Source organism: Oncorhynchus clarkii, chromosome 5 (genome assembly GCF_045791955.1).
Source record: "Oncorhynchus clarkii lewisi isolate Uvic-CL-2024 chromosome 5, UVic_Ocla_1.0, whole genome shotgun sequence".
NCBI lineage: Eukaryota > Metazoa > Chordata > Actinopteri > Salmoniformes > Salmonidae > Oncorhynchus > Oncorhynchus clarkii.
Genome location: NC_092151.1, coordinates 49,207,990 through 49,233,629, shown reverse-complemented (window position 1 = coordinate 49,233,629; position 25,640 = coordinate 49,207,990). Strand labels below are relative to the sequence as shown.

Below are 25,640 nucleotides of genomic sequence, written 5' to 3'. Positions count from 1 at the left end.
TGTAAACAAGATAACCTTCAAGAACAAGAAAGAGAAAAACAAAAAATAAACTGGCATTTTGCAGCTTATGTAATTTGCTCGAGAAGAAAGACAAAGTCAGTCTTTTGGCATGTTACAACCACTCAAGAAGACACCCACTGGGTTTAATTCAACATAGCAGCATTAATACAAAATTGCGCATTTATTAAATTCACAGTTTTCCAAACTATGTGAATTGGCAGACAGTGGTTTGTTTGTCTTCTGGGGGTGGGCACTTGTCAAAAATAAATAAAAAAATATAATATCATCCAATGACTTGTAATATATTCTGTACAGTATTTTGCCATATTTGGAATCTTAACATTTCCCACTCGCGCATTCATTCACATACCACATTAAAAATATCAGATCAAATTAAAACTAAGACATAAAAAAAAAGAAACTTCTCAAACAAAATCTCATTTGAGTACAATCATTTACAAATTCAAAAACATAAAACAGCAAAATTAACAGTCCCTCATTTACATATCATGATATCGATGATAATGTTTCCTCAAAAGAATTTATTTGCTGCTGCTTCTTGTTGACTCCTGTAGGGGGGGAGAAGAAACAAGAAAATAGAGAGTGAATTGTGAGAAACAAAAATGTAACTACAATTTTGAATTACCAAAGCTAATAAAGTGAAAACAAGATCTCATTCTTACTTGTACACGATGTAGCTGAAGAACAGGACTGATTGGATGACCACAAAGACCAAGAAGTGAATAGTACCCAGACAGGAAGGCATTTTAGGAGGGTCAGGGCATTTCTCTCCCTGATTTTCACTGGGGCTCTACATGCATTACAAAACAAAGAGTAAAAACACAAATCCAATGCTCTTTCCAAATTCATTTGTTGAGACTTGATGTGGTTTTTACAGCGGTTTACTGTAAGATAAGTTATTAACAGACCCCATTGCGTGTGATAAGGTGTTCGATGTTCCTCTTGACCACGTGTAGATGTTCCTGGATTTCGCTGAAGTGTTGCACCGTCTTATATGTCCCCATGCTCACTGGGTTGGCTTGGTGCTGAGTGGCGCTGATCTGCTTCAGAGACTCATGGAAAGAGTTTCTGAGGAGAAAAAAAACAGTGTCACGTATATCTGTTGAACACAGCTGATGCTGCAGTAGAAGAATGCATAGAATAGAACAAAAAAAAGATTTAGCCATTTTCTACATCTCATCTCACAACAGCACACCAGAAAGGGTAGCGAAGAAATCCATAGCCCATGGTAAATAAGATCTGACAACATTAACAAGATCTAACAACATTAAACCAGAAATGGAATCGATAGGATTTCAGTTTGATACAGAATGAAGGTCATTGAATATTTTAATATCTTTGTATACGTAAATTATCCCAAATGAAACATGTGAATTTGGAGTAAAAAGAAAAATTCTGCCATGATTAAATGAAAGCTTGGAAATTATTCAATCTTTCCAATAAGATAAGAAATGTTTGGCTTTTCCCTACATTATGATAGTGTGTGAAGACGTTAATGTGTGACCCAGACATAAAGGCAGGTTTATCCATGATGACACTAAAGATATTGGACCGTTGTCTGTGAACAATGCCCAGACCACTTATCTGGATTAAAAATAGGAAGATGAGGCAGAGACGCTGGGCCAAAACAGATGACAACACACATTCCCGATTATTGTACAGCACACACAGAACACTTTCATACATCCTTGCTCACTCACAAATGAGACATCTGTACAGATTTAACAAACTATTTTGGACAGCGAGAGGGTGACAGGAAAGTTGGTAGGAGAGATAGAAGGGCAAGAGGTCTGGATTCTAACCATCGCCAATACTGGCATATAAGCTCTGAAGGCAGTGGCACAAATCGGTGTCACACTAGGCAACCCGGAAACTACTTTAAATGATAGTGTGGGCTTCCTGCAGTTTGTTTTATTAAGTCCAGCCAAAAGTCCCCTCCAGAGATAAGAAATTACTGCAAATGTACTGTAAATGAACAATTTATAATCTTAATATTACAGTGAATTGTCCAAATTCATCTTTCGGATCTTCTATTTAGCTAACAAAAGGCAATTTATCCTTAAAGTTGATACAAAATCTAATCATCCAATAAAAAAGGACATGATTGCTAAATTAATCCCATGGAGTGATTCCATACAAAACCAGGACAAAAAAAAAAGACTGATTTGGGAAATTCACAAAATTGAATATATAGAATGGTCCTTTTGAAGAATTGTAACATCTGAGAAAAATACCCAAAGACACTGAAGCAGCAAACTGTGAAAATGAATGTGCGTCATTCAAAACTTTTGGCCACGTATATATAAAAAAAATTGATTAGGCAAATGCTTCCATATATTGTTGAACATAATATATTCTATGGGCATGTCACAGTTCGAGAGTGGGATCTCTGCTAGTTTAAAGTTAAGGACCATTTTATACAGAGAAATTGGCATAGAAGGCAAATGTAACAAACTACAGCTCTCATTTTACTTCATTTGCACATCCTGCAAATCACCAGCAGATCGAGCATTTTGAATTCAAATTGGATCATAATTCTTAAACTAACAGATTCCACTCTGGAACTGTTATATGCTTGTACAGTATATTATGTTAACAGTATAGTCGTGGCCAAAATTTTGAGAATGACACAATTATTAATTTTCAAAGTCTGCTGCCTCAGTGTCTTTAGATAATTGTCAGATGTTAATATGGAATACTGAAGTAAAATTACAAGTATGCCATAAGTGTCAGGCTTTTATTGACAATTACATGAAGTTGATGCAAAGACTCAATATTTGCAGTGTTGACCCTTCTTTTTCAAGACCTCTGCAATACGCCCTGGCATGCAGTCAATTAACTTCTGGGCAGCCCATTCTTGTATAATCAATGCTTGGAGTTTGTCAGAATTTGTGGATTTTTGTTTGTCCACCTGCCTCTTGAGGATTGACCACAAGTTCTCAATTGGATTAAGGTCTGGGGAGTTGTCTGGCCATGGACCAAAAATATGGATGTTTTGTTCCCCGAGCCACTTAGTTATCACTTTTGCCTTTCCGTTTGTTCATCACCAAACTGTTCCTGGATGGTTGGAAGAAGTTTCTCTCCGAGGATGTGTTGGTACTATTCTTTATTCATGGCTGTGTTCTTAGGGAAATTTGTGAGTGAGCCCACTCGCTTGGCTGAGAAGCAACTCCACACATGACTGGTCTCAGGATACTTTACTGTTGGCATGACACAGGAGTGATGGTAGCGCTCACCTTATCTTCTCCGGACGCCCCAAACCATCGGAAAGGGGATTCAGAGGAAGTGACTTTACCCCAGTCCTCAGCAGTCCAATCCCTGTCCCTTCTGCAGAATATCAGTCTGTCCTTGATGTTTTTCCTGGAGTGAAGTGGCTTCTTTGCTGCCCGTCTTGACACCAGACCATCCTCCAAAAGTCTTCGCCTCACTGTGCGTGCAGATGCACTCACACCTGCCTGCTGCCATTCCCGAGCAGGCTCTGTACTGGTGGTTCCCCGATCCCACAGCTGAAATCAACTTTAGGAGACTGTCCTGGCGCTTGGTGGACTTTCTTGGGCGCCCTGAAGCCTTCATCACAACAATTGAACTGCTCTTGAAGTTCTTGATGATCCGATAAATGGTTGATTTAAGTGCAATCTTTCTGGCAGCAAAATCCTTGCCTGTGAAGCCCTTTTTGTGCAAAGCAATGATGATGGCATGCGTTTCCTTGCAGGTAACCATGATTGACATAGGAAGAACAATGATTCAAAGCACCACCCTCCTTTTGAAGCTTCCAGTCTGTTATTCGAACTCAAATCAGCATGGCAGAGTGATCTCCAGCCTTGTCCTCGTCAACACTCACACTTGTGTTAACTAGAGAATCACTGACATGATGTCAGCTGGTCCTTTTGTGGCAGGGCTGAAATGCAGTGGAAATGTTTTTTGGAGATTCAGTTAATTTGCATGGCAGAGGGACTTTGCAATTAATTGCAATTCATCTGATCACTCTTCATAACATTCTGGAGTATATGCAAATTGCCATCATACAAACTGAGGCAGCAGACTTTGAAAATGTATATTTGTGTCATTCTCACAACTTTTTGCCACGACTGTACAGAACAATTTACCACATCCAAAATGGTGTTTTTTCAAATATTCATGTTGATTTGTCATTATTCAAAAGTAAAAAATGTTTCTCTTGAAATCAAAATACTCATATTACAGTACAAGCGGTAAAGCGTCATGACAATAATTGCTGCTTTGTAGCACCTACAGATTAAACATTATGGAGTATAAAAATGAGGCCTGAGTAAGAAAAATGTCATATGCCAACTTAAAAAAATAATTTAAAAAATATCTTAATTATGCTTTTAGATACATATGTCAAACACACAAAAGTATGGAGACACCCCTTCAAATTAGTGGATTCGGCTATTTCAGCCACACCTGTTGCTGACAGGTGTATAAAACTGAGCACACAGCCATGTAATCTCTATGGAACAAACATTGACAGTGCCTGACCTCACTAATGCTTGCGGCTGAATGGAAGCAAGACCCAACAGCAATGTTCCAACATGTTGTGGAAAGCCTTCCCAGAAGAGTGGAGGCTGTTATAGCAGAAAAGGGGGGACCAACTCCATATTAATGCCCATTTGGTCATGTAGTGTGTGCATATACACAACCGGTTCAAAAGTTTGGGGTCACTTAGAAAATGTCCTCGTTTTTGAAAGAAAAACCATTTTTTGTCCATTGAAATACAGCTACAATAGTAATTAACAACATTAACAATGTCTACACTGTATATCCAATCAATTTGATGTTATTTAAAATGGACAGTGTCAAAAACAAGGACACCAAAATTGTGAACGGTAGTGTATGCATGTAGGTACAGTTGAAGTCGGAAGTTGTGTCCTGGTTTCATATGGAATCACTATACTTTTAACCCAGACATACAGTATCTTAATAAGAAATAGATACTTATTGAAAAGTTAAGTATCACATGCAACCTAGAAAGGTTGAAAACAGAAAACATTTCTGTAAACTATTTATAAATAATACCACGACTATACATTTTTGCCCAGGGCAAGTTTGACTTGGAATCTCTCAAATGGGATTTGTCAGTTTGCTAGTTAGGAGTTAAGCTTGTTTAAGATTAACACATAATTTGGCATTGTCTATTGAAACCATAATAGGTGTAATTAGTCTGTGGCATCTGTAAATGTGCAATCAAAATTTTCCATACTGAGAAAACGATTGTTTTACCCTACACACTTCGGAACTCTGCGGTCTTGTTCTATGAGCTTGTTTAGCCTACCACTTCGTGGATGAGCCGTTGTGGCTCCTAGACAGTACCACTTCACAATAATAGCCCTTAGTTGACCGGGGCAGGTCTAGCAGGGAAGAAATAGCTGGATCCACATATTTTTAAGGGGTGTCCAGATATATTTATTTTAGGCAAAACTATATCTGGCTTATTAACTATAATGTAGTAATACATAAATGTGACAATAATTGCTTGATTGAATCAGGGGATATAGGATTATTACTGATCAATGTATGGGCTCATCGTGATAGTTTCTGTAGCATAATTTGATTGACATAATAAATGTTTACAAATACAGTATAGATGCACATCTGGCCTATAACCTCTTAAGCGCGAATCCCGATAACGGGATTGATTTGACAACATCCAGTGAAATTGTAGCGCGCCAAATTCAAACTACAAAAATATCAATATGCAACCTTCAAAAATACAAGCGTAATACATCAAAATAAATCTTAACTTCTTGTTAATCCAGCCGCTGTCAGATTTCAAAAAGGCTTTACGGCGAAAGCAAAACATGCAATTATCGGAGGACAGAGCCCCGCATACAAACACATGAAAAACATATTTCAACCAGGCAGGTGCGACACAAAAGTCAGAAATAGCCATAATATAAATGCCTTACCTTTGAAGGTCTTCTTTTTGCAATCTTAAATGTCTCAATGACACAATGAATGGTTGTTTGTTCGATAAATTACTTCTTTATATCCCCAAAATGTCCATTTATTTGGGGCGTTTGATTCAGAAATACACCGGTTCCAAAATGACTACAAAGTATCTAATAAAGCACCTGTAAACTTGGTCCAAACATTTCAAACAACGTTCCTAATCCAACCTTCGGTATCCTAAAATGTAAATAAACAATCAAATATAAAGACAGAACACGTTTTTATCTGGTATTAGAAACAGTAAAGTGCGCTCCAGTTCACACGCAACTAAAGCCCTTCAGAGGCTTTTCTCAAAAGAAAAACATCAAACAATTTCTAAAGACTTGACATCTAGTGGAAGCCATAGGAACTGCAATATGGGCCCTAATAAATCAGGTCTCCCATAGAAAACCATTGGAAAACAGTGACCTCTATTTTTTTCCCCTGGATGGATTGTGCTCGGGGTTTCACCTGCCAAATCAGTTATGTTATACTCACAGACATTATTCTAACAGTTGTAGAAACTTCAGAGTGTTTTCTATCCAAATCTACTATTTACATGCATATCCTAGCTTCTGGGCCTGAGTAGCAGACAGTTTACTTTGGGCGTGCTTTTCATCTGGATGTGAAAATACTTGTAAAGACTCATGATAGTTTCTGTAGCATAATTTGATTTACATAAATGTTTACAAATATAGTATAGATGCACATCTGGCCTATAATCTATAATGCAGTAACAGGTGATTGAGCTGTATTAGATTATATTCAGGTAGATTATGACCTCTTTACATTCGTGACCCCTTTCTATAGACAATAATTAAGATATGTCTTTATCTTACTGTAGTCTCTGTTAAATTATGTTCTCTGATCTGAGAAGGGCTTTTTCATAAATTGGTCACTTGGATGAGATAAAGATTATATGCATGGTTTAATAAAATGTTCACTTACTTTCAAGGGAGATTTTTTGTAATTTGAGAAACAAATTAGATTTTGTTTATACAAACGTCTTATACTGTATGACTGTCCCTCAGCTCTGTGTGCTCTGTGCCATGTGGCCCTGGGATGGCTGCAAGAAAAGGCCACATTTTAGCACCATTTGTCCTCAAAGTATTAGACATCCGTCTTTAAAATACATCCTTCATACACAGATACAAAACACGGGCTCCTTCTGATTGCTTTCTTGATGTCGCAGTTCCCTCGAGAGCTTGATACTTATAGCCTTCCAATTGCTTTCATTTGACAGTATTTTTGGCTTTGTAATCATCTTAAATTGCTTCTAGACAATATTAAAAGGAAAGGACGTACCCCTCCTGCTAGTAATACATAACAAATAATTTAATCAGAAACATGATCTTGTCAAATAACAGAGGTAGCTAAAGAATAGGGACAGTTTCAAGTAAGCAGTAACACTCCCAAATGTAGAGTATGGAGCTAAGTGTTCACTGACCTACACAAAATACCCCATAATGTCAAAGTAAAAACGTTCTGTTTTGGGGGGGGGGGGGGGGTGTTTTAATGAATAAAACATATTTAGTCAATACATATTCAAACCCTTTTATGGGAAGCCTAAATAAGTTCAGGAGTAGAAATTTGCTTAGCAGATCACATAAATTGTATGGACTCACTGTGTGCAATATTAGTGGTTAACATGATTTTTGAATGACTACTGTATGATTGTACCAAACACATTCAGATAATTGTAAGGTCCCTCAGTCAAGTAGTGAATATCTAGCACAGATTAAAATAAAATAAAAGAGGTTTCCCAATGCTTTGACAAGAAGGGCACCGATTGGTAGATGGTTGAAAATAATTAAAAGCAGACAATGAATATCTGTTTGAGCATGTTAAAGTTATTAATTAGGCTTTGGATGGTGTACCAACACACTCAGTCACTACAAAGATTGTCAACTGACCCGAGGAAGGGAACCACTCAGTGATTTCACCATGAGGACAACAGTGAATTTAAAACACAGCTACAACATTTAATGACTGTGATATGAGAAAACTATGCATGGATCAACAACATTGTAGTTACTCAACAATACTAACCTAAATGAGTAAAAAAGGAAACCTTTACAGAATAAAACATTCAAAAACATTCATCCTGTTTGCAACAACAATAAAGGAGCACTGCACAAAATGTGACAAAGAAATGTACTTTTTGTCCTGAATACAAAGTGTTATGTTTGGGGCAAATCCAACAACACATGGCCGAGTACCACTTCTTATTTTCAAGCATGGTGGTGGCTGCATCATATGGGTATGCTCGTCATCAGCAAGGACTGTATAGAGTTTAAACTGAAAACCTGATTCAGCTTTTCAACAGACAGTGGGAGATGAATTCAACTTTCAGCAGGACAATAACCTAAAACACAAGGCCAAATCTACACTGCTAATCAAGACAAAATTGAATGTTCATAAATGGTCTAGATATAGTTTATTCAGACTTAAATCTGCTTGAAAATCTATGGCAAGACTTGAAAATGGCTGTCTAGCAATGATCAACCACCAACTTGATACAGCTCGAATCATTTTTTAAAGAATAATAGGCAAATATTGCACAATCCAGGTGTTCAAAGCTCTTAGACTTACAGAAAAAGACTCCCAGCTGTAAATGCTGCCAAAGGTGTTAACATGCATTTACTCAGGGGGGTGAATACTAGGGTTTAAAGTGGGAACCGGATTACTGAGATTGTCTGGCCAAACCAACTCTGGTTTCCCGGGATAATAACTGAGAAACCAGTAAATGTATTTATATGACATGAAATGGAACTTAATTTATATGCAATGTCTAAATCTGGTTTCGCTTGGCCTTCTCTACTCTAACTACCTGCATTATCAACGATCCAACGCTCAGTGTGGCTGAGTGTGCGCACTGTTGGACTATTACAACATATTTACTTTATTGTTTGTGCTGAAACTGTACACATGACCTTGAAATGCAGTTAGTAGGTCTATGGGAATAAAATTGGCACCAGCTTTTGAGCCAACGGTTAAGTAGGCCTACCTACTTTTAGTAATTCAAAAAATGTTGACTGTGTAGTAGAGCTTCACTAAAAGTAATGCCACAAGGCAGAACGCTAAATCTGCAAGCGTAAAATACAATTTAGCCTACAGGCGGTTTGACAAGTTGATTGATCCAACATGCAGGCTGGCCTACACTCCAAACACTTGGGAGGTAAGTACAGAGAAGGGGCTTCAGCAAGAGCACGGGGGTTTTACTAGAAAAACATCTTAGAACTATGCAGTCTTACCTGAAGCTGACAAGAAATTCAAGCAGAAATGGCTGCAAGTGATGGATTCTTCTGCCATGCCAATGCAAACAGCATTGTGCTACACACAACATCTACCATATCTGCCAGACATTCCAGTGTACTGCAGTCCAATTTCATCTGGAGTTATTTACCAAACTCTTCCTTTACATAGCCTACCCCTGTAGCTTGTCATCACGTACCCCTGACTTGCGAAAGTGACTCGCAATCTTTCTCACTTTCTCCACTGTGCTGCGCAGCTCCCCTCTCAACGACTACTGGTTGTCTGTTTCTTCGCACTCCCCATCAACACCAAGTTTGTGTAGCCAGATGGCTCACCAAATGTATTTTATTTACATAAGTATTCAGTAAGTATTCAGACCCATTGTTATAAGACTCGAAATTGAGCTCAGCCGCATCCTGTTTCCATTGATGATCCTTGATGTTTATACAACTTGATTGGAGTCTGTGGTAAATTGAATGGATTGGAAATGATTTGGAGAGGCACACACCAGTCTATATAAGGTCCCACATTTGACAGTGCACAGAGCAAAAACTAAGCAACGAGGTCAAATGAATTGTCCTAGAGTTCCGAGACAGGATTGTGTCGAGGCACAGATCTGGGGAAAGGTACCAAAACATTTCTGCAGCATTGAAGGTGATAAACAAATACAGACAAAGAAAACAAAACAAAACAATGGTCATTGCTATTGCACTTACCTCAACTCGTTCAGGTTTCTCAGTATCTCCTGTTGTGTTGCGACCACTGCACCCATTTCTTGACTAGGAGCCTAAAGACGATAAACAATTAAATTAATAAATGTTTTATACCTAAGGATAGATTACTGAAAGATGTTTGAGTAAAGGCATCTTTCCTTTTTAGTAATAAAACTGGCATACATACAGTGCCTTCAGAAAGTATTCATACCCCTTAACTTTTCACATTTTGTTTTAAAATGTACTAAAACGTATCAATTAATTAAATCGAGTTGTGTAGGCCAGTGACAAAAACACACCCACCACCCCATAATGTCAAAGTAGAATTATGTTTTTACAAATGAATAAAAAAGGAAATGCTAAAATGTGGAAGCAGAATATGATTGAAAATGAGATTATGTAGTCTGAACCTCGTTAGCTTCTTACCAAAACCCATGGCAAAAAAGTTCAGGAAACATTTTATTTCACCTTTATTTAACCAGGTATGCCAGTTGAGAACAAGTTCTCATTTACAACTGCGACCTGGACAAGATAAAGCAAAGCAGTGCAACACAAACCGAATTACATATGGGATAATACAAATAGAAAAGTATAAATACCGTGTGTGCAAATGTAGTAAGATTAGGGAGGTAACTATATTTGCCACTATATGCTATAGTGGCGAAATAATTACAATTTAGCAACTAAACACTGGAGTGATAGATGTGCAGAAGATGAACGTGCAAGTAGAGATGCTGGGGTGCAAAGGAGCAAAAATAATATGTGGATGAGGTAGTTTGGTGGGCTAAAATGAGATTGCGAAAATGACTGGCTATTTACACAGGAAAAGACCAAAGACAAAGACCGATACAAGACGGCGCTGCAGTAGAACATGTGTAAAACAACCCTATTTCGACCCTAAGCCTAAATAAGTTCAGGAGTAAAAATGTGCTTAACCTCTCTTGGGTAGGGGGCAGTATTTTCACGTCCGGATGAAAAGCGTGCCCAAAGAAAACTGCCTGTTACTCAGGCCCAGAAGCTAGGATATGCATATAATTGGTAGATTTGGAATGAAAACACTAAAGTTTCTAAACTGTTAAAAGTATGTCTGAGAGTATAACAGAACTGATATGGCAGGCGAAACCCCGAGGACAAACCGTTCCCCCCAAAAAACAGCCTACCACAGCAATGGCTGTCACTTTTATTATAAGGTGAAATCCTCCCAGATTGCAGTTCCTAGGGCTTCCACTAGATGTCAAGTCTTTAGAAAGAGTTTCATGCTGGTTTTTGGAAAAATGAACCAGAAATGTTAGGTTTTCTAGGTGGCTCCCATTTTGGCTGTAGTTGGTATTTTTCATCGGTAAAGACAAATGATTCTCAGTCTTAAATAAACAATACAATTTAAGTATTAGGGTACCTAAGGTTTGATTATAAATTTGGTTGACTTGTTTGGAAAAGTTTATTAGTAACGTTTGGGAATAATTTTGTATGCATTAATAATGGAGGAAAACTGGGTGGATTATTGCCTGAAGCACGCCAGCTAAACTGAGTTTTTATGGATATGGACATTATCGAACAAAAGGACCATTTATGATGTTCTGGGACCTTTTAGTGCCAACAGATGATCAAATGTAAGGCATTTATTATATCGCTATTTCTGCCTGGTTGAAATATGTTTTATGCTTTTGTATGCGGGGCGCTGCCCTCAGATAATCGCATGGTGTGCTTTCGCCGTAAAGCCTTTTTGAAATCTGACACAGCGGCTGGATTAACAAGTTAAGATTTATTTTGATGTATTACACTTGTGATTTTATGAAAGTTAAATATTTATAATTCTGTAGTTTGAATTTCACGCTCTGCAATTTCACAGGATGTTGGCCAGGTGGGATAAATAAATTGCATTCGCTCACTGTGTGCAATAATAGTTATATCAATTATTTTTGAATGACTACCTCATCTCTCTACCCCACACATACAGATATTTGTATGGTCCCTCAGTCGAGCAGTGAATTTCAAAACACAGATTCAACCACTAACAGGGAGGTTTTCCAATGCCTTGGAAAGAAGGGTACCTGCTGGTAGACTTATAAAAATATTTCCCTTTGGGCATAGTGAAGAAGTTAATCACACTTTGGATGGCGTATCAATACACCCAGTCACTACAAAGTCTAGGTCCAAGAGGCTTCTAAACAGCTTCTACCCCCAAGCCATAAGACTCCTCTTCAAATGGCTACCCAGATTATTTGCATTGCCCACTCCCCCTCCCTTTTACACTGCTGCTACTCTGTTATCTATGCAGTCACTTTAATAACTCTACATGTACATATTACCTCAATTACCTGGACTAACTAGTGCCCCTGCACACCGACTCTGTACCTCATGTATATTTTTTATTTCACCTTTATTTAACCAGGTAGGCAAGTTGAGAACAAGTTCTCATATACAATTGCGACCTGGCCAAGATAAAGCAAAGCAGTTCGACAGATACAACGACACAGAGTTACACATGGAGTAAAACAAACATACAGTCAATAATACAGTAGAAAAATAAGTCTATATACAATGTGAGCAAGTGAGGTGAGATAAGGGAGGTAAAGGTAAAAAAAGGCCATTGTGGCGAAGTAAATACAATATAGCAAGTAAAACATTGGAATGGTTGATTTGCAGTGGAAGAATGTGCAAAGTAGAGAGAAAAAAATGGGGTGCAAAGGAGCAAAATAAATAAACAAATAAATACAGTAGGGAGAGAGGTAGTTGTTTGGGCTAAATTATAGATGGGATATGTACAGGTGCAGTAATCTGTGAGCTGCTCTGACAGCTGGTGCTTAAAGCTAGTGAGGGAGATAAGCGTTTCCAGTTTCAGAGATTTTTGTAGTTTGTTGCAGTCATTGGCAGCAGATAACTGTAAGGAGAGGTGGCCAAAGGAAGAGTGGGTTTCAGGGGTGACCAGAGAGATATATCCACTGGAGTGCGTGCTACAGGTGGGTGCTGCTATGGTGACCAGCGAGCTGAGATAAGGGGGGACTTTACCTAGCAGGGTCTTGTAGATGACATGGAGCCAGTGGATTTGGCGACGAGTATGAAGCAAGGGCCAGCCAACGAGAGCGTACAGGTCACAGTGGGTAGTATATGGGGCTATGGTGACAAAACTGATGGCACTCTGATAGACTGCATCCAATTTGTTGAGTAGGGTATTGGAGGCTATTTTGTAAATGACATCGCCGCAGTCGAGGATTGGTAGGATGGTCAGTTTTACAAGGGTAGATTTGACAGCATGAGTGAAGGATGCTTTGTTGTGAAATAGGAAGCTGATTCTAGATTTAAATTTGGATTGGAGATGTTTGATGTGAGTCTGGAAGGAGAGTTTACAGTTTAACCAGACACCTAGGTATTTGTAGTTGTCCACATATTCTAAGTCAGAGCCGTCCAGAGTAGTTATGTTGGACAGGCGGGCAGGTGCAGGCAGCGATCGGTTGAAGAGCATGCATTTATTTATTTTTTTAAATTTCAGAGCAATTGGAGGCCACGGAAGGAGAGTTGTATGGCATTGAAGCTCGCCTGGAGGGTTGTTAACACAGTGTCCAAAGAAGGGCCAGAAGTATACAGAATGGTGTCATCTGCGTAGGTGGATGAGGTGGATCAGGAGGTGGATCAGAGACTCACCAGCAGCAAGAGAGACATCATTGATGTATACAGAGAAGAGAATCGGTCCCAGAATTAAACCCTGTGGCACCCCCATAGAGACTGCCAGAGGCCCGGACAACAGACCCTCCGATTTGACACACTGAACTCTATCTGAGAAGTAGTTGGTGAACCAGGCGAGGCAATCATTTGAGAAACCAAGGCTATCAAGTCTGCCGATGAGGATGTGGTGATTGACAGGGTCGAAAGCCTTGGCTAGGTCAATGAATACGGCTGCACAGTATTGTTTCTTATCGATGGCGGTTAAGATATCGTTTAGGACCTTGAGCGTAGCTGAGGTGCACCCATGACCAGCTCTGAAACCAGATTGCATAGAAGGTATGGTGGGATTCGAAATGGTCGGTAATCCGTTTGTTGACTTGGCTTTCAAAGACATTAGAAAGGCAGGGTAGGATAGATTTCGGTCTATAGCAGTTTGGGTCAAGAGTGTCCCCCAGAGTGACCCCCCGTTTGAAGAGGGGGATGACCGCAGCTGCTTTCCAATCTTTGGGAATCTCAGACGACATGAAGGAGAGGTTGTACAGGCTAGTAATAGGGGTGGCAACAATTTCGGCAGATCATTTTTAGAAAGAAAGGTTCCAGATTGTCTAGCCCAGCTGATTTGTAGGGGTCCAGATTTTGCAGCTCTTTCAGAACATCAGCGGACTGGATTTGGGAGAAGGAGAAATGGGGAAAACTTGGGCAAGCTGCTGTGGGGGGTGCAGTGCTGTTGCCCGGGGTAGGGGTAGCCAGGTAGAAAGCATGGCCAGCTGTAGAAAAATGCTTATTGAAATTCTCAATTATAGTGGATTTATCGGTGGTGACAGGGTTTCCTATCTTCAGTGCAGTGGGAGGTGGTGTTCTTATTCTCCGTGGCCTTTACAGTGTCCCAGAACTTTGAGTTTGTGTTGCAGGAAGCACATTTCTGCTTGAAAAAGCTAGCCTTGGCTTTTCTAACTGCCTGTGTATATTGGTTTCTAGCTTCCCTGAAAAGTTGCATATCACGGGGGCTGTTCGATGCTAATGCAGAACGCCATAGGATGTTTTTGTGTTGGTTAAGGGAAGTCAGGTCTGGAGAGAACCAAGGCCTATATCTGCTCCTGATTCTACATTTCTTGAATGGGGCATGCTTAATTAAGATGGTGAGGAAGGCATTTAAAAAAAAAATACATGCATCCTCTACTGACGGGATGACCTGACTAAATCATGAAGGAACAATTGTCCAGACTGAGGCTTGAGTTTACAAATTGATGGTTTATTAACCCAACTTTACACAGGCTACTGTTTGGCCGTAGCCCACGCCAAATAAAATGAAAGATACCCCACAAGCCAACCGTGACCTTATCCTGTGAAGCCCAGATCTAAGAGTTATATAGTCTCGCTACGGTTATTTTACCGCTGCCCTTTAATTATTTGTTACTTTTATTTATTTTTTTAATGTAAAAAAAAAAAAACTGCATTGTTGGTTAAGGACTTGTAAGTAAACATTTCACTGTAAGGTCTACACCTAATGTATTCGGCGCATGTGACAAATACGATTTGATACAGGCGTGCTTCCTAACTTGCCGGAGAGGAAGGAAACCGTCCAGGGATGTCACCATTGTGACTTTAAAAGAGTTGGGAGTTTAATGGCTGTGGAAGTTCTCTCCTAAGGATGTATCAACAACATTGTAGATATCCACAATACTAACCTAATTGACAGAGTGAAAAGGAAGCCTGTACAGAATAAAAATATCCCAAAACATGCATACTGTTTGCAACAAGGCATTAAAGTAATACTGCAAAAAAATGCAGCAAATGAGTTGCACTTTTCCTGAATACAAAGTGCTTTCTTTGGGGCACATCCAATACAACACATTACGGAGTATCACTCTCCATATTTTCAAGCTTAGTAGTGGATGCATCATGACCTAAGCACAGGTAAAATCCTAGAGGAAAACCTTGTCCAGTCTGCTTTGTACAGGAGTTGCTTTCCAAGAATACAGTGTATGTTCCTGAATTAGTTTTGACTTAAATCTCCTTGAAAATCTATAAGACCTGAACATGGTTGCAATGATCAACAACTAATTTGACAGAGCTTGAAGAATTTTTAAAATAATAAAATGGGAAAATGTTGTACAATCCAGGTGTGTAAAGCTCATAGATACTTACCCAGAAAGAGTCACATATGTAATCACTGCCAAAGGTGGTTCTAACATGTATTGACTCAAGGGGTTCAATACTTATATAATCAACATTTTATTTTTCATGCATTTTTTTTTTAAATGCTAGAATTTTTCCTCCGCTTTTACATTACAGTATTTTGTGCAGATTGTTAACAAAAAAATAATTTTTAATACCACTTTGTAACAAAATGTGGAAAAAGTCTAGGGTTGTGAATAGTTTCTGAAGGCACTATGTCCATGGGCTGTGCTCGACTTGGGCATGAGCTAACTGGAGCAGAGTACCAACACCTCAAGATTTTCTGCTCGAGTTACTGCACCTTTTATAGAATATTAGCAAAAAAGTATTTCTTGCAGAGTACCTGCACCTAAATATAAACAGGACCGGCATACACCATTATTACCAGCACCTATTTCAGTTCAAGTCTAGCAAAGTTAATGGCTATATTGAGGTGAACAAAACAGAGTAAACGTCTGAGGTTCGTGGTATAGTCTGCAATGGTACTAATGAATGAAACCTTCCCTCCTTGATGCAAGGCCTCTGTCAGAGCAGTAGGTAGTTGTAATTGTGTGCATAATGTAAATGTTTGTGCGCACGAGCGTACAATCAAACTTCCTACCTGTCCCACCAACTCCACTTGGCGTTTGGATATCTCGTCTGTAACCACAGAAACATAGCGGTTCTGTTCGTCGAGGATCATGGCCAGCTGACGGTGAAGCTGTTTGATCTCCAGGTGGATCTGGTTCTGACCCTCAAACACCTGGCGGATCTCCCTGTCGTTGACACTCTCGTACATGTCCTCAACTTAACAAGGAACAGGACACACCTGTTGCATCAAGTTTTAGCATCTAGACAACCTAGCATCCATTGGTAGCATCTAGTATGTACAAAGTAACCAATATCCTGCATTAGACTTAATTTGTTTTCTGTTATTTATATTTAAGTTGTGCTGGCCAACTGTGTAAACTGTAGGCGATAAAGAGTCACACACACGCAGTTGAAGTCAGAAGTTTACATACACCTAGGACGGAATCATTAACACTTAGGATGGAGTCATCAACTTGTTTTCAACCACTCCACAAATGTCATGTTAACAAACTGAAGTTCTGCAAGTAGGTTAGGACATCTACTTTGTGCATGACAAGTAATTTTGTGAAGAATTGTTAACAGACAGATTATTTCATTTATAAATCATGGTGTCACAAATCCAGTGGGTCAGAAGTTTACATACACAAGTTGACCGTGCCTTTAAACAGCTGGGAAAATTCCAGAAATAGATGTCATGGCTTTAGAAGCTTCCGATAGGCTAATTGACAACATTTGAGTCAATTGGAGGTGTAGCTGTATTTCAAGGCCTACCTTCAAAACTCAGTGCCACTTTGCTTGACATCATGTGAAAATCTAAATAAATCAGCCAAGACCTCAGTAAAATAATTGTAGACATCCACAAGTCTGGTTCATCCTTGGGAGCAATTTCCAAACGCCTGAAGGTACCACGTTCATCTGTACAAACAATAGCATGCAAGTACAAACACCATGGGACCACGCAGCCATCATTCTGCTCAGGAAGGAGACACGTTCGGTGTCCTAGAGATGAACGTACTTTGGTGCGAAAAGTGCAAATCAATCCCAAAACAACAGCAAAGGACATTGTGAAGATGCTGGAGGAAACCGGTAGAAACTTATCTATATCCACAGTAAAATGAGACCTATATCGACAAAACCTGAAAGGCAGCTCAGCAAGGAAGAAGCCACTGCTCCAAAACCACCATAAAAAAGCCAGACTACGGTTTGCAACTGCACATGGGGACAAAGATAGTCTGGTCTGATGAAACAAAAAATAGAACTGTTTGGACATAATGACCATTATTATGTTTAGAGAAAAAGGGGGAGGCTTGCAAGCCAAAGAACACCATCCCAACCGTGAAGCACAGGGGGTGGCAGCATCATGTTGTGGGGGTGCTTTGCTGCAGGAGGGACTGGTGCACTTCACAAAATAGATGGCATCATGAGGTAGGAAAACTATGTTTATATATTGAAGCAACATCAAGAAATCAGCCAGGAAGTTAAAGCGTGGTCGCAAATGGGTCTTCCAAATGGACAATAACCCCAAGCATACTTCCAAAGTTGGCTTAAGGACAACAAAGTCAAGGTATTGGAGTGGCCATCACAAAGCCTTGACTTCAATCCTATAGACAATGTATAGGCAGAATTGAAAAAGCGTGTGCAAGCAAGGAGGCCTACAAACCTGACTCAGTTACACCAGCTGTCAGGAGGAATGGGCCAAAATTCACCCAACTTATTGTGGGAAGCTTGTGGAAGGCTACCCGAAACGTTTGACCCAAATTAAACAATTTAAAGGCAACGCTACCAAATATTAATTGAGTATGTAAACTTCTGACCCACTGGGAATGTAATAAAAAAACCTACAGCTGAAATAAATCACTCCGTACTATTGACATTTCACATTCTTAAAGTGGTGATCCTAACTGACCTAAAACAGGGAATTTGTACTCAGATTAAATGTCAGGAATTGTGAAACTGAGTTTAAATGCATTTAGCTAAGGTGCATGTAAACTTCTGACTTCAACTCTCTCTCTGTGTATGTATATACACATACACACACATATATATATATATATATATATGCTCCCAGTAATTTATTGGGTGAACCACATTTCGGCTTCAGTGCATTCTTCATCCTGAAGAAGGAAGGCACTGATGCCGAAAATGTGGTGTTATAACCAATAAATTACGGAGAGCTTATATAGCGTGCATCTCTCTTTAGTTACATTTAATTGACCAAACTATTGAATAATAATATCAATATTAAATAAGTATATTAGTCTCAATATAAAAGCATAGCCAAAAAAGTATAACACATTTTATTGAGTTAAACTAACTGGGTTCTCTCTGGACTTCCGGATGCTCCTTCTGATAGTCCTCTTTCTTTTTGTCCAGCTCCTGCTGAAAGTTCTCAAATTCCTCCTGGTACTTGTCCTGCTCCTCCTTGGGCATCTCTGCTTCAGGTGCAGGCTTCAATGGGACAGAAAACAACCACTCTGAACCCAAACACAATTTCACTCAGATCTTCTTCCAATTAAATATTACTGGAGATTGGTATAACTAAGGACTGGGAGTGGTAGAAAATAAAATGAGTTACCAGCTCTGAGAGGTATAACTAAGAAAATCTAGTTACCAGTTCTTGGCCAGGTTCTGTTAGTCTGAACGTCAAGAAGGACAGGACATCATGGTCATCTGGAAGACGGAAAAAAATGCATTAAACATGAAGTATCATGATGCAACGTTAAGCAAGTGCATCAATTGGGTATGGCAGTCGCCATATCCAAGTTCAACACCAACAATTTAAAATAGGCTATGAAAATCATTCCAATTCCGATTAAAAAGCAAATACAGTGTAGCGGTATTAGCAGGCTGGCTTTAGGACAATGCGGTTAGCCCTGAGCAGGGGGAGGGGGGGGATGTTTTCCCAGCTGGCTGGCTTGAGGACTGTGAAAAGCACATCGACACAGCTCTGCAGTGAACAGCAAAACGTCTCTCAAAAGATGGCTGTAGATGCTGTTTGACTTGACATGAAACTATACAAGCCAAGGTGATAAAGGCTGGAGTTAATGTATGCTTTTAAATTGCATGACATGTTTTCAATTGAGGAAATGCAGTAAATGAAGTTTATAAAAATTCCTTGTCACTTTTCCATAACCTGGGTTTAGCTGAAATTTAGCCTGACAATAATAATCCTAATGTGACAAAAATCAGTTAAATCAATGTTCACAGAAGAGTCAAATCTAATTAGAAAGGAATGACAGACAAACTTGCTTTTGGCAAGTTTAATAATGCATTACAACCACATAATGCATTACACCTGCAGGCCTTAATTAAATTGTTACCAAGTACCACCTGCTAGACCACCCGTGGCAGCTGAGATGCCAAAGTAGCCCTCCTGAGGAATGATCATGTTGTCCACCTTGGTACAGAACTCATAGTCTTCCTTATCTGGCGTGAAACCATTGTTGATCAGCACCTGAGGGGACAGACGACAGCACATCAACTAAGGCAATCAATTGAAATAAATGCCCAATATAAAAAGATGAGGCTATTTTTTTGTGCATAATGCAAAACTGTTCAGTATCCATGTCTCTGTTGATGTGGAGAAAAACAGAGTAAAAGGCAGAGATCAGAGTATAGACAGTGGTATCGATGAGAACAAGGAAGAGAGATTATTTGAGAACGTTGATTGAATATTGTCCTACCGTTAGTGTCTTCTTGTAGTATGTTATTTTGGCTCTGACAGGATAGGGTTTATTACGAAAGTCTCTTAAGCATGTTCCCAGGGCTTGAGTCGTGCCATCGCTGCAAAAAAAACATCCTGTTTAGAAACTAAAACTGAACACCATATTATTATAGTAGTACTTAATACAGTATATTTCAAGATAAATTAATTGGTCCCCACAAGCATCAACAATAATACAAAAGAACAAAGGCCAACGTTGATCCAAATAAAGTATGAAATACACATGCATGATAGCAGCACGAAAAGTAAGTGCAGAGGATAAAATGCTCCATATACAGTGTGATCAAACAAATAACATTTCCAAAGGTAAATGGTTTGGAGATTTGAGAAATTAAGGAAAATGTCATTTCAAATGTAATTTACTCCTATTATTGTAAACGGCATTTTCAGCAGTGACAAAACAGAACACTAAGACATAGGCCTAGATCAACTGGCACAGAGAAGTGATTTAAAGCTTTCACTGTCAAGGGAGATTAGGAAGAGACAGGACTATAATCTCCAACCACAAATGTACTGTGTAATATTTTCTAATCTTCTTTAAATTGTTTACATTTTCCTTTTGTGATGTCAGTGAGGGAAGGAAATGTTGACTTACTTTGGGTGATCATAAACAAGTTTGCCATTGTTTCCCACCACCAGCACAGCAGGGTTATTTTTCTAAAACAAACAGTGAAACATTAATATACCTAATCTATGTTATGAAGGTCATTTGGGTTTATTTTATCCAATCCCAGCATACGTCCTCATCAGATCTAGGCATACCACTTGAAAGTATGAAAACAGTTTTTGTATCCAAGTGTGTATAGTATCAATCTATTATTCCTATAATTCGCATTGTAGTAATTTAATATTAAAGGTATATTATATACACTTGACTTTACCTATGATTAAGTAAATTAATGCATTATATTTTGTATTTTATGAATATATAATTAATATGGCCACCAACCTTCCCATCGTTGTCAAAGGAATCAAAGAAGATTCCGATGCCGTTCCAGTTGTCAGCAGCTCCATAGACAGGACCATCTAGGCCTTGTGCAGTGGTGAACCATATCGCCTATTAGAGGGACAGACAAACATTAAGACATGGAGACACTGAAGGTCCAAAAATACTTGTTTAACTGTCTAAATAACTATCTTGTGATTATTGTGACTTTTCCATTGTAATTGTTTGTAAGCTTGTGTAGTCAAATTAATTTATGATCGTATCCTATCCATTGTTTGTATGCTGTTCTTTGTATGACATTGTAATATTTGATAATTAACCAATGATATTAGGCCACTCTTGGCCATGATTACAGACACCTGTGTCTTTTGACACTACATTAAAGAGTCATCCCGCAGTGTTTGTGATTATACCCTGATGAAGACAGCTTGGCTGTCGAAACGTTGGTAATTACATTTTTGCATCTGAGCTCCTAGAGTGTGCGGATCTTTTATTTTCAAGTTTTCTACTCCGCTAGCCAGCACCTCGCTTAAATAGGTGTGCGTTTATTTTTCTTCTAAATAACTATATGTAACAGTAGAGCAGCAAAGGGGCAGACAGATAAACATGGGGACAATAGATACAGTAAGATGTAAAGTACAGTCACAGCATAAAGTAGGAATTGAACACACGACCTTGGAGTTACTAGCACAACGCTCTCACCAACTGAGCCACACAGGGACAGGGCCGAAAGAGGTAAAACATGGTTATTAACCTGAAGTCTGAGCCGGTAGGTCGGTACAACTCCACATCCTCTACTAGCACAACAGCCACCATAACATAGGTCTATGTCTCAATGGACAGAAATAACCTTTTCACACCATCCTTTATCAGTCTAGAAATAATTAATTAACTGTAGCAGAGGGTAGAAACCATACCACTATATTTGAAACCAGACCACTCAACTGCAAGTCTCGTATTTTTGAATATTTGGCTGTCTTCAGTCAGCTGTTTGTTCCACAAAACATATTTCTAAAACTGGCTAGTTGTCTCCTCTTTCCTAATAGAGACTGTTTAATTAACCAGGCTTATGTTTACTTTACTGCTTTTGGGTAAAGTTTGTCAACTTAAATGAAGTTGATATATTTATTATTAAAATGTTTAGAACAGTTATTTAATTTTCATGATGGTCTTCATCCATAAATGTCAATTAGACAATTACTGTCTTATCCTAGTGCTGGCCCTGATATTTAACTGGCTCTTTTCACATTGTCCTTTCTAGCATTGTTCTAGCAACTAAGGTGGATGCGTAACCAGGCCTGTAAAATACAGCTTGATCAGCTACAGCATGTAGTGTGAAAAGGTCTAAAGCAGAGATGGGCACTAACTCTCAATTTACTGTTGAGCGGTAGAATCATCGAATACACAAGGTGCATTTCATTGTGCATCAGCAGTCACTTAATTAGCCCGTGTCAGCAAAAAACATTTTGATTGGTAAGTTAGTCTAGTGGCCAGCTATGAAAACTCGTAGTAAGCGTGATCGAACTACCGACCGGTGTGGGGCCCATTGATCATCAGTTACCATATTAAAAACTGCAAACATGTGCCTCCACCCCATGGCAAAGTGTTGATTTGCAGGAAATAAAAAAAATCCAAACACTTTCTCAAGTGTTTTTCTCTCTTCGCTGTCACGAGGGGGGCCGCTAAATGTTTTGCTCACAAGGTGGGGTATGAATGTGGGTAAGCAGACCCACGGGCCACTGTGGCCCCTCATGAGTTTTGTTTTTTTGTGGTCCCCGACCACCATCAGTTGCCCATCCCTGGTCTAGAGTCAAAGGAAGGAGGTTCCAGCAACTATGGTAGAGTTGTAACCAGCCGAGTACAGTTCAGCTCAGCAGTGGAAAAAGTCAGTGTATGGAAGCCATAGAAAGGAGGTGTTATTCAGTTCTTACAAGGCCGTCGGCTCCCATCCTCCCCCGTCCAGACACACGAAAGGTCACCTCAGCCTCCCAGTGGTCAAAGTTGACCGTGGTTTTGGCCCAGACTGAGCCCTTCTGACTCCTGAGAGAGGGGGTGATACGGACCTGGTCGGCACTGGGGATGGCATCTGGAATACAAGGTTGATAGTTTAAAGGGTTGGGAGGGGTACATTCTAGTTAATGTTCAATGAATTCATACTGGCAAATCCTAACTGACAAAAAAAAATTGTAGCTTCTCATGCATTCAAAATGTTCCTGAATTTAAACTGTACAGAAACTGAAAACTCACTCTGTGAAGGTCCAGAAATACTTGTTTAACTCTATAGTGTAACTACATATGGAGAAAACGGTAGCTTATTGGCTCAGGGCAAACAATTGACCAGGAGGTAAATTCTCTTACAAAGCCCGAGGTTAGGAACATAAATGTGTGTTCAGCCCATGTACACCTTAATAGGTATGCTCCTGGGATTATGTCCAAGGCTCTCTGTCAGTAACATTAATGTATCTGAAAGCCTCCTATGTAAAGGACAGAGAGACATTATAATAGGCCTAGTATTGTTAACATTGCAATGTTACACCATGCTTGTCAGGCTTATGGCTAGAAACAAGATCATGCTATATCCAAATTACCTCGCTCGTGTTAGGCTTTATTGTCTAGCCAAGACAGATATGGCATTGGAAAGTAGAAATATGGGTAATAGCAACTAGCCTAGTGCAACCAGGCTTTGGCATATGGACCTTTGCCTACACTTATTTGGTGTGACCAAATTCTAAATGACAATTGTACATGTGTAGAGCCACATGCCATCTCACTACAGCCTATACTGATAAGACAAAGGCACCATGGTAAAATGGACTTAAATCTGGGTGCGTCATCAGCTGGACCTTTCAACTGTTTTTAGAGACACTGATTTGTTAACACTTTACGTTACACAAAACCATGCCAGACTAGGGGACAAGCAGGCCACTTCAATAGGAAAGAAATGCAATGCTCGTCAACTTCAAATGCGCTCTCAAATATTAGGTATTGTGAAACCTGCCTGCTGTAGCATGTGGGTGGTTGAGTGTTGCAAGGATAAATGCAAAACTTGGACTAACAAGAGGAATGTTAGCATTCCAGATTGTGTGCAAGTAATCCATGTCTCTTTGTTTGCAATACTCGGTATTGCTGAAAGGAACCAACTGAACTATTAAGTGTCAGCTAAAAAGAAATGTAGGCTGGCAGGTATACAGATGGTATACTTTGCGGTTTGGGTGAATTAGCCAGCTGGCAGGCAAGCTCCTGAAACCCTACCTCTTCAAAGAGTATTTAAAAATACCCCTCCCCCTTTCTAGCTCTGACTTTACTGAGAACTAGTTTATGGAGGGAAAGTGTAGTTACTAAATCTGTGATGTGGTTGTCCCAACTAGTTATCCATCTTAAGATGAATTCACTAACTGTAAGTCACTCTGGAAAAGAGTCGCATATTGCCTGACGGTGCATGTACCTTTCGCTTCTCCTGTTTCTCTACACTATTCTAAAGCTGCTGGCTATTTAACGGCCATGACATGTTGAAGCGAGTTTGACATCAGGCCACTCTTTAGAAACTGTAGCAAGCCAAGTCTGCACAGTCGAGAACTTCTCTACACAACAATGAACTGGTCCCCCTACAGAAGTTCTCTACAGCAGGCAGTAGCCGGATAGCTACAACAAACGTGTCAAATGTATCCCCTACATGCAAAATAGCTACAATCGCTGGCTAGAGTGGCAAAATAGCTATCGCAGCTGATTTTCCACTACACCTATGTATAGGTTATGATAATTGACAACAGTAAGCAACTGCCTAGCCAATCTAACTGAAACTTACTTCCACTGTGCACCCAAAAAGGAATAAACCCGTCGGTTTGAGACAGGTGCGGTCCCTTGAAACTGTACTTGTATTCAAATCGACGGTGTGGAGCTTCTTCAGTCGATGCACCGGCAACGATATTATCGGCATTACTGTGGTGAAATGTTAAAGTTAATATTAATAAACAAGCATCAGCAGCCAGACACCTTCCTATGGACACCGCCATCTTTTGGTATCACTGCTTACGTAGCATTGAAACAGAGAGGGTGACGTGAATGCCTGTTGAGCCAACAGGGCGCTTTCTTATTGGTTGAATCTTAGACACCACCGAGTTGCGGCCACTGAGGTATAATATGAACGGTTGCAGCTTGCTTGTACATCACAGAACGCAACTAAATTACATTGTATCCTTAGATAAATTATACATTGTTGCCTGGTATGTGTCTGCATTTATTTCACAATGTTAACAACGATTCTGTTTCTCGATGTTTTTACAATGTAACCAGTGCCTTATTTAGAGGATCAGGTTTCATCCAGTGTGATGTTTATTTTGTATTTATTTTATTTATTTACATTTTATTTTATTAGTGAATCATACATTACAGAAAATACACACATCAAAATATAAATACAAAATTCAAGCAGAAAGAAAAACAAGGTCACAAAAAACAAACACATGCATCAGTAATAAAGGTCCTCAATCAGCTTTCTGTATTGCCCTAGAGCAGTGGTTCCCAAACATTTTGTACACCTTCAAACATTCAACCTCCAGCTGCATACCCCCTCTAGCACCAGGGTCAGTGCATGTTGTTTTTTGCCATCATTGTGAACCTA

At 39.4% G+C, this 25,640-nt stretch overlaps 1 protein-coding gene across 1 annotated transcript; it reads right to left on the bottom strand.

Annotated features, from left to right (window-relative positions):
• Positions 1-102: 102 nt before the first annotated feature.
• Positions 103-25,060, bottom strand: LOC139408957 (protein ERGIC-53-like). Its single transcript, XM_071153487.1, has 13 exons — positions 24,825-25,060; positions 22,951-23,105; positions 21,023-21,130; positions 20,669-20,730; positions 20,033-20,132; positions 19,680-19,803; positions 18,961-19,019; positions 18,665-18,797; positions 16,381-16,565; positions 9,942-10,012; positions 930-1,089; positions 684-811; positions 103-569 (listed from the first exon to the last, which is right to left on the bottom strand). The coding sequence occupies exons 1-13, from the start codon at positions 25,030-25,032 to the stop codon at positions 533-535; spliced, it is 1,530 nt and encodes a 509-aa protein (XP_071009588.1). The 5' UTR covers positions 25,033-25,060; the 3' UTR covers positions 103-532.
• Positions 25,061-25,640: the final 580 nt, after the last annotated feature.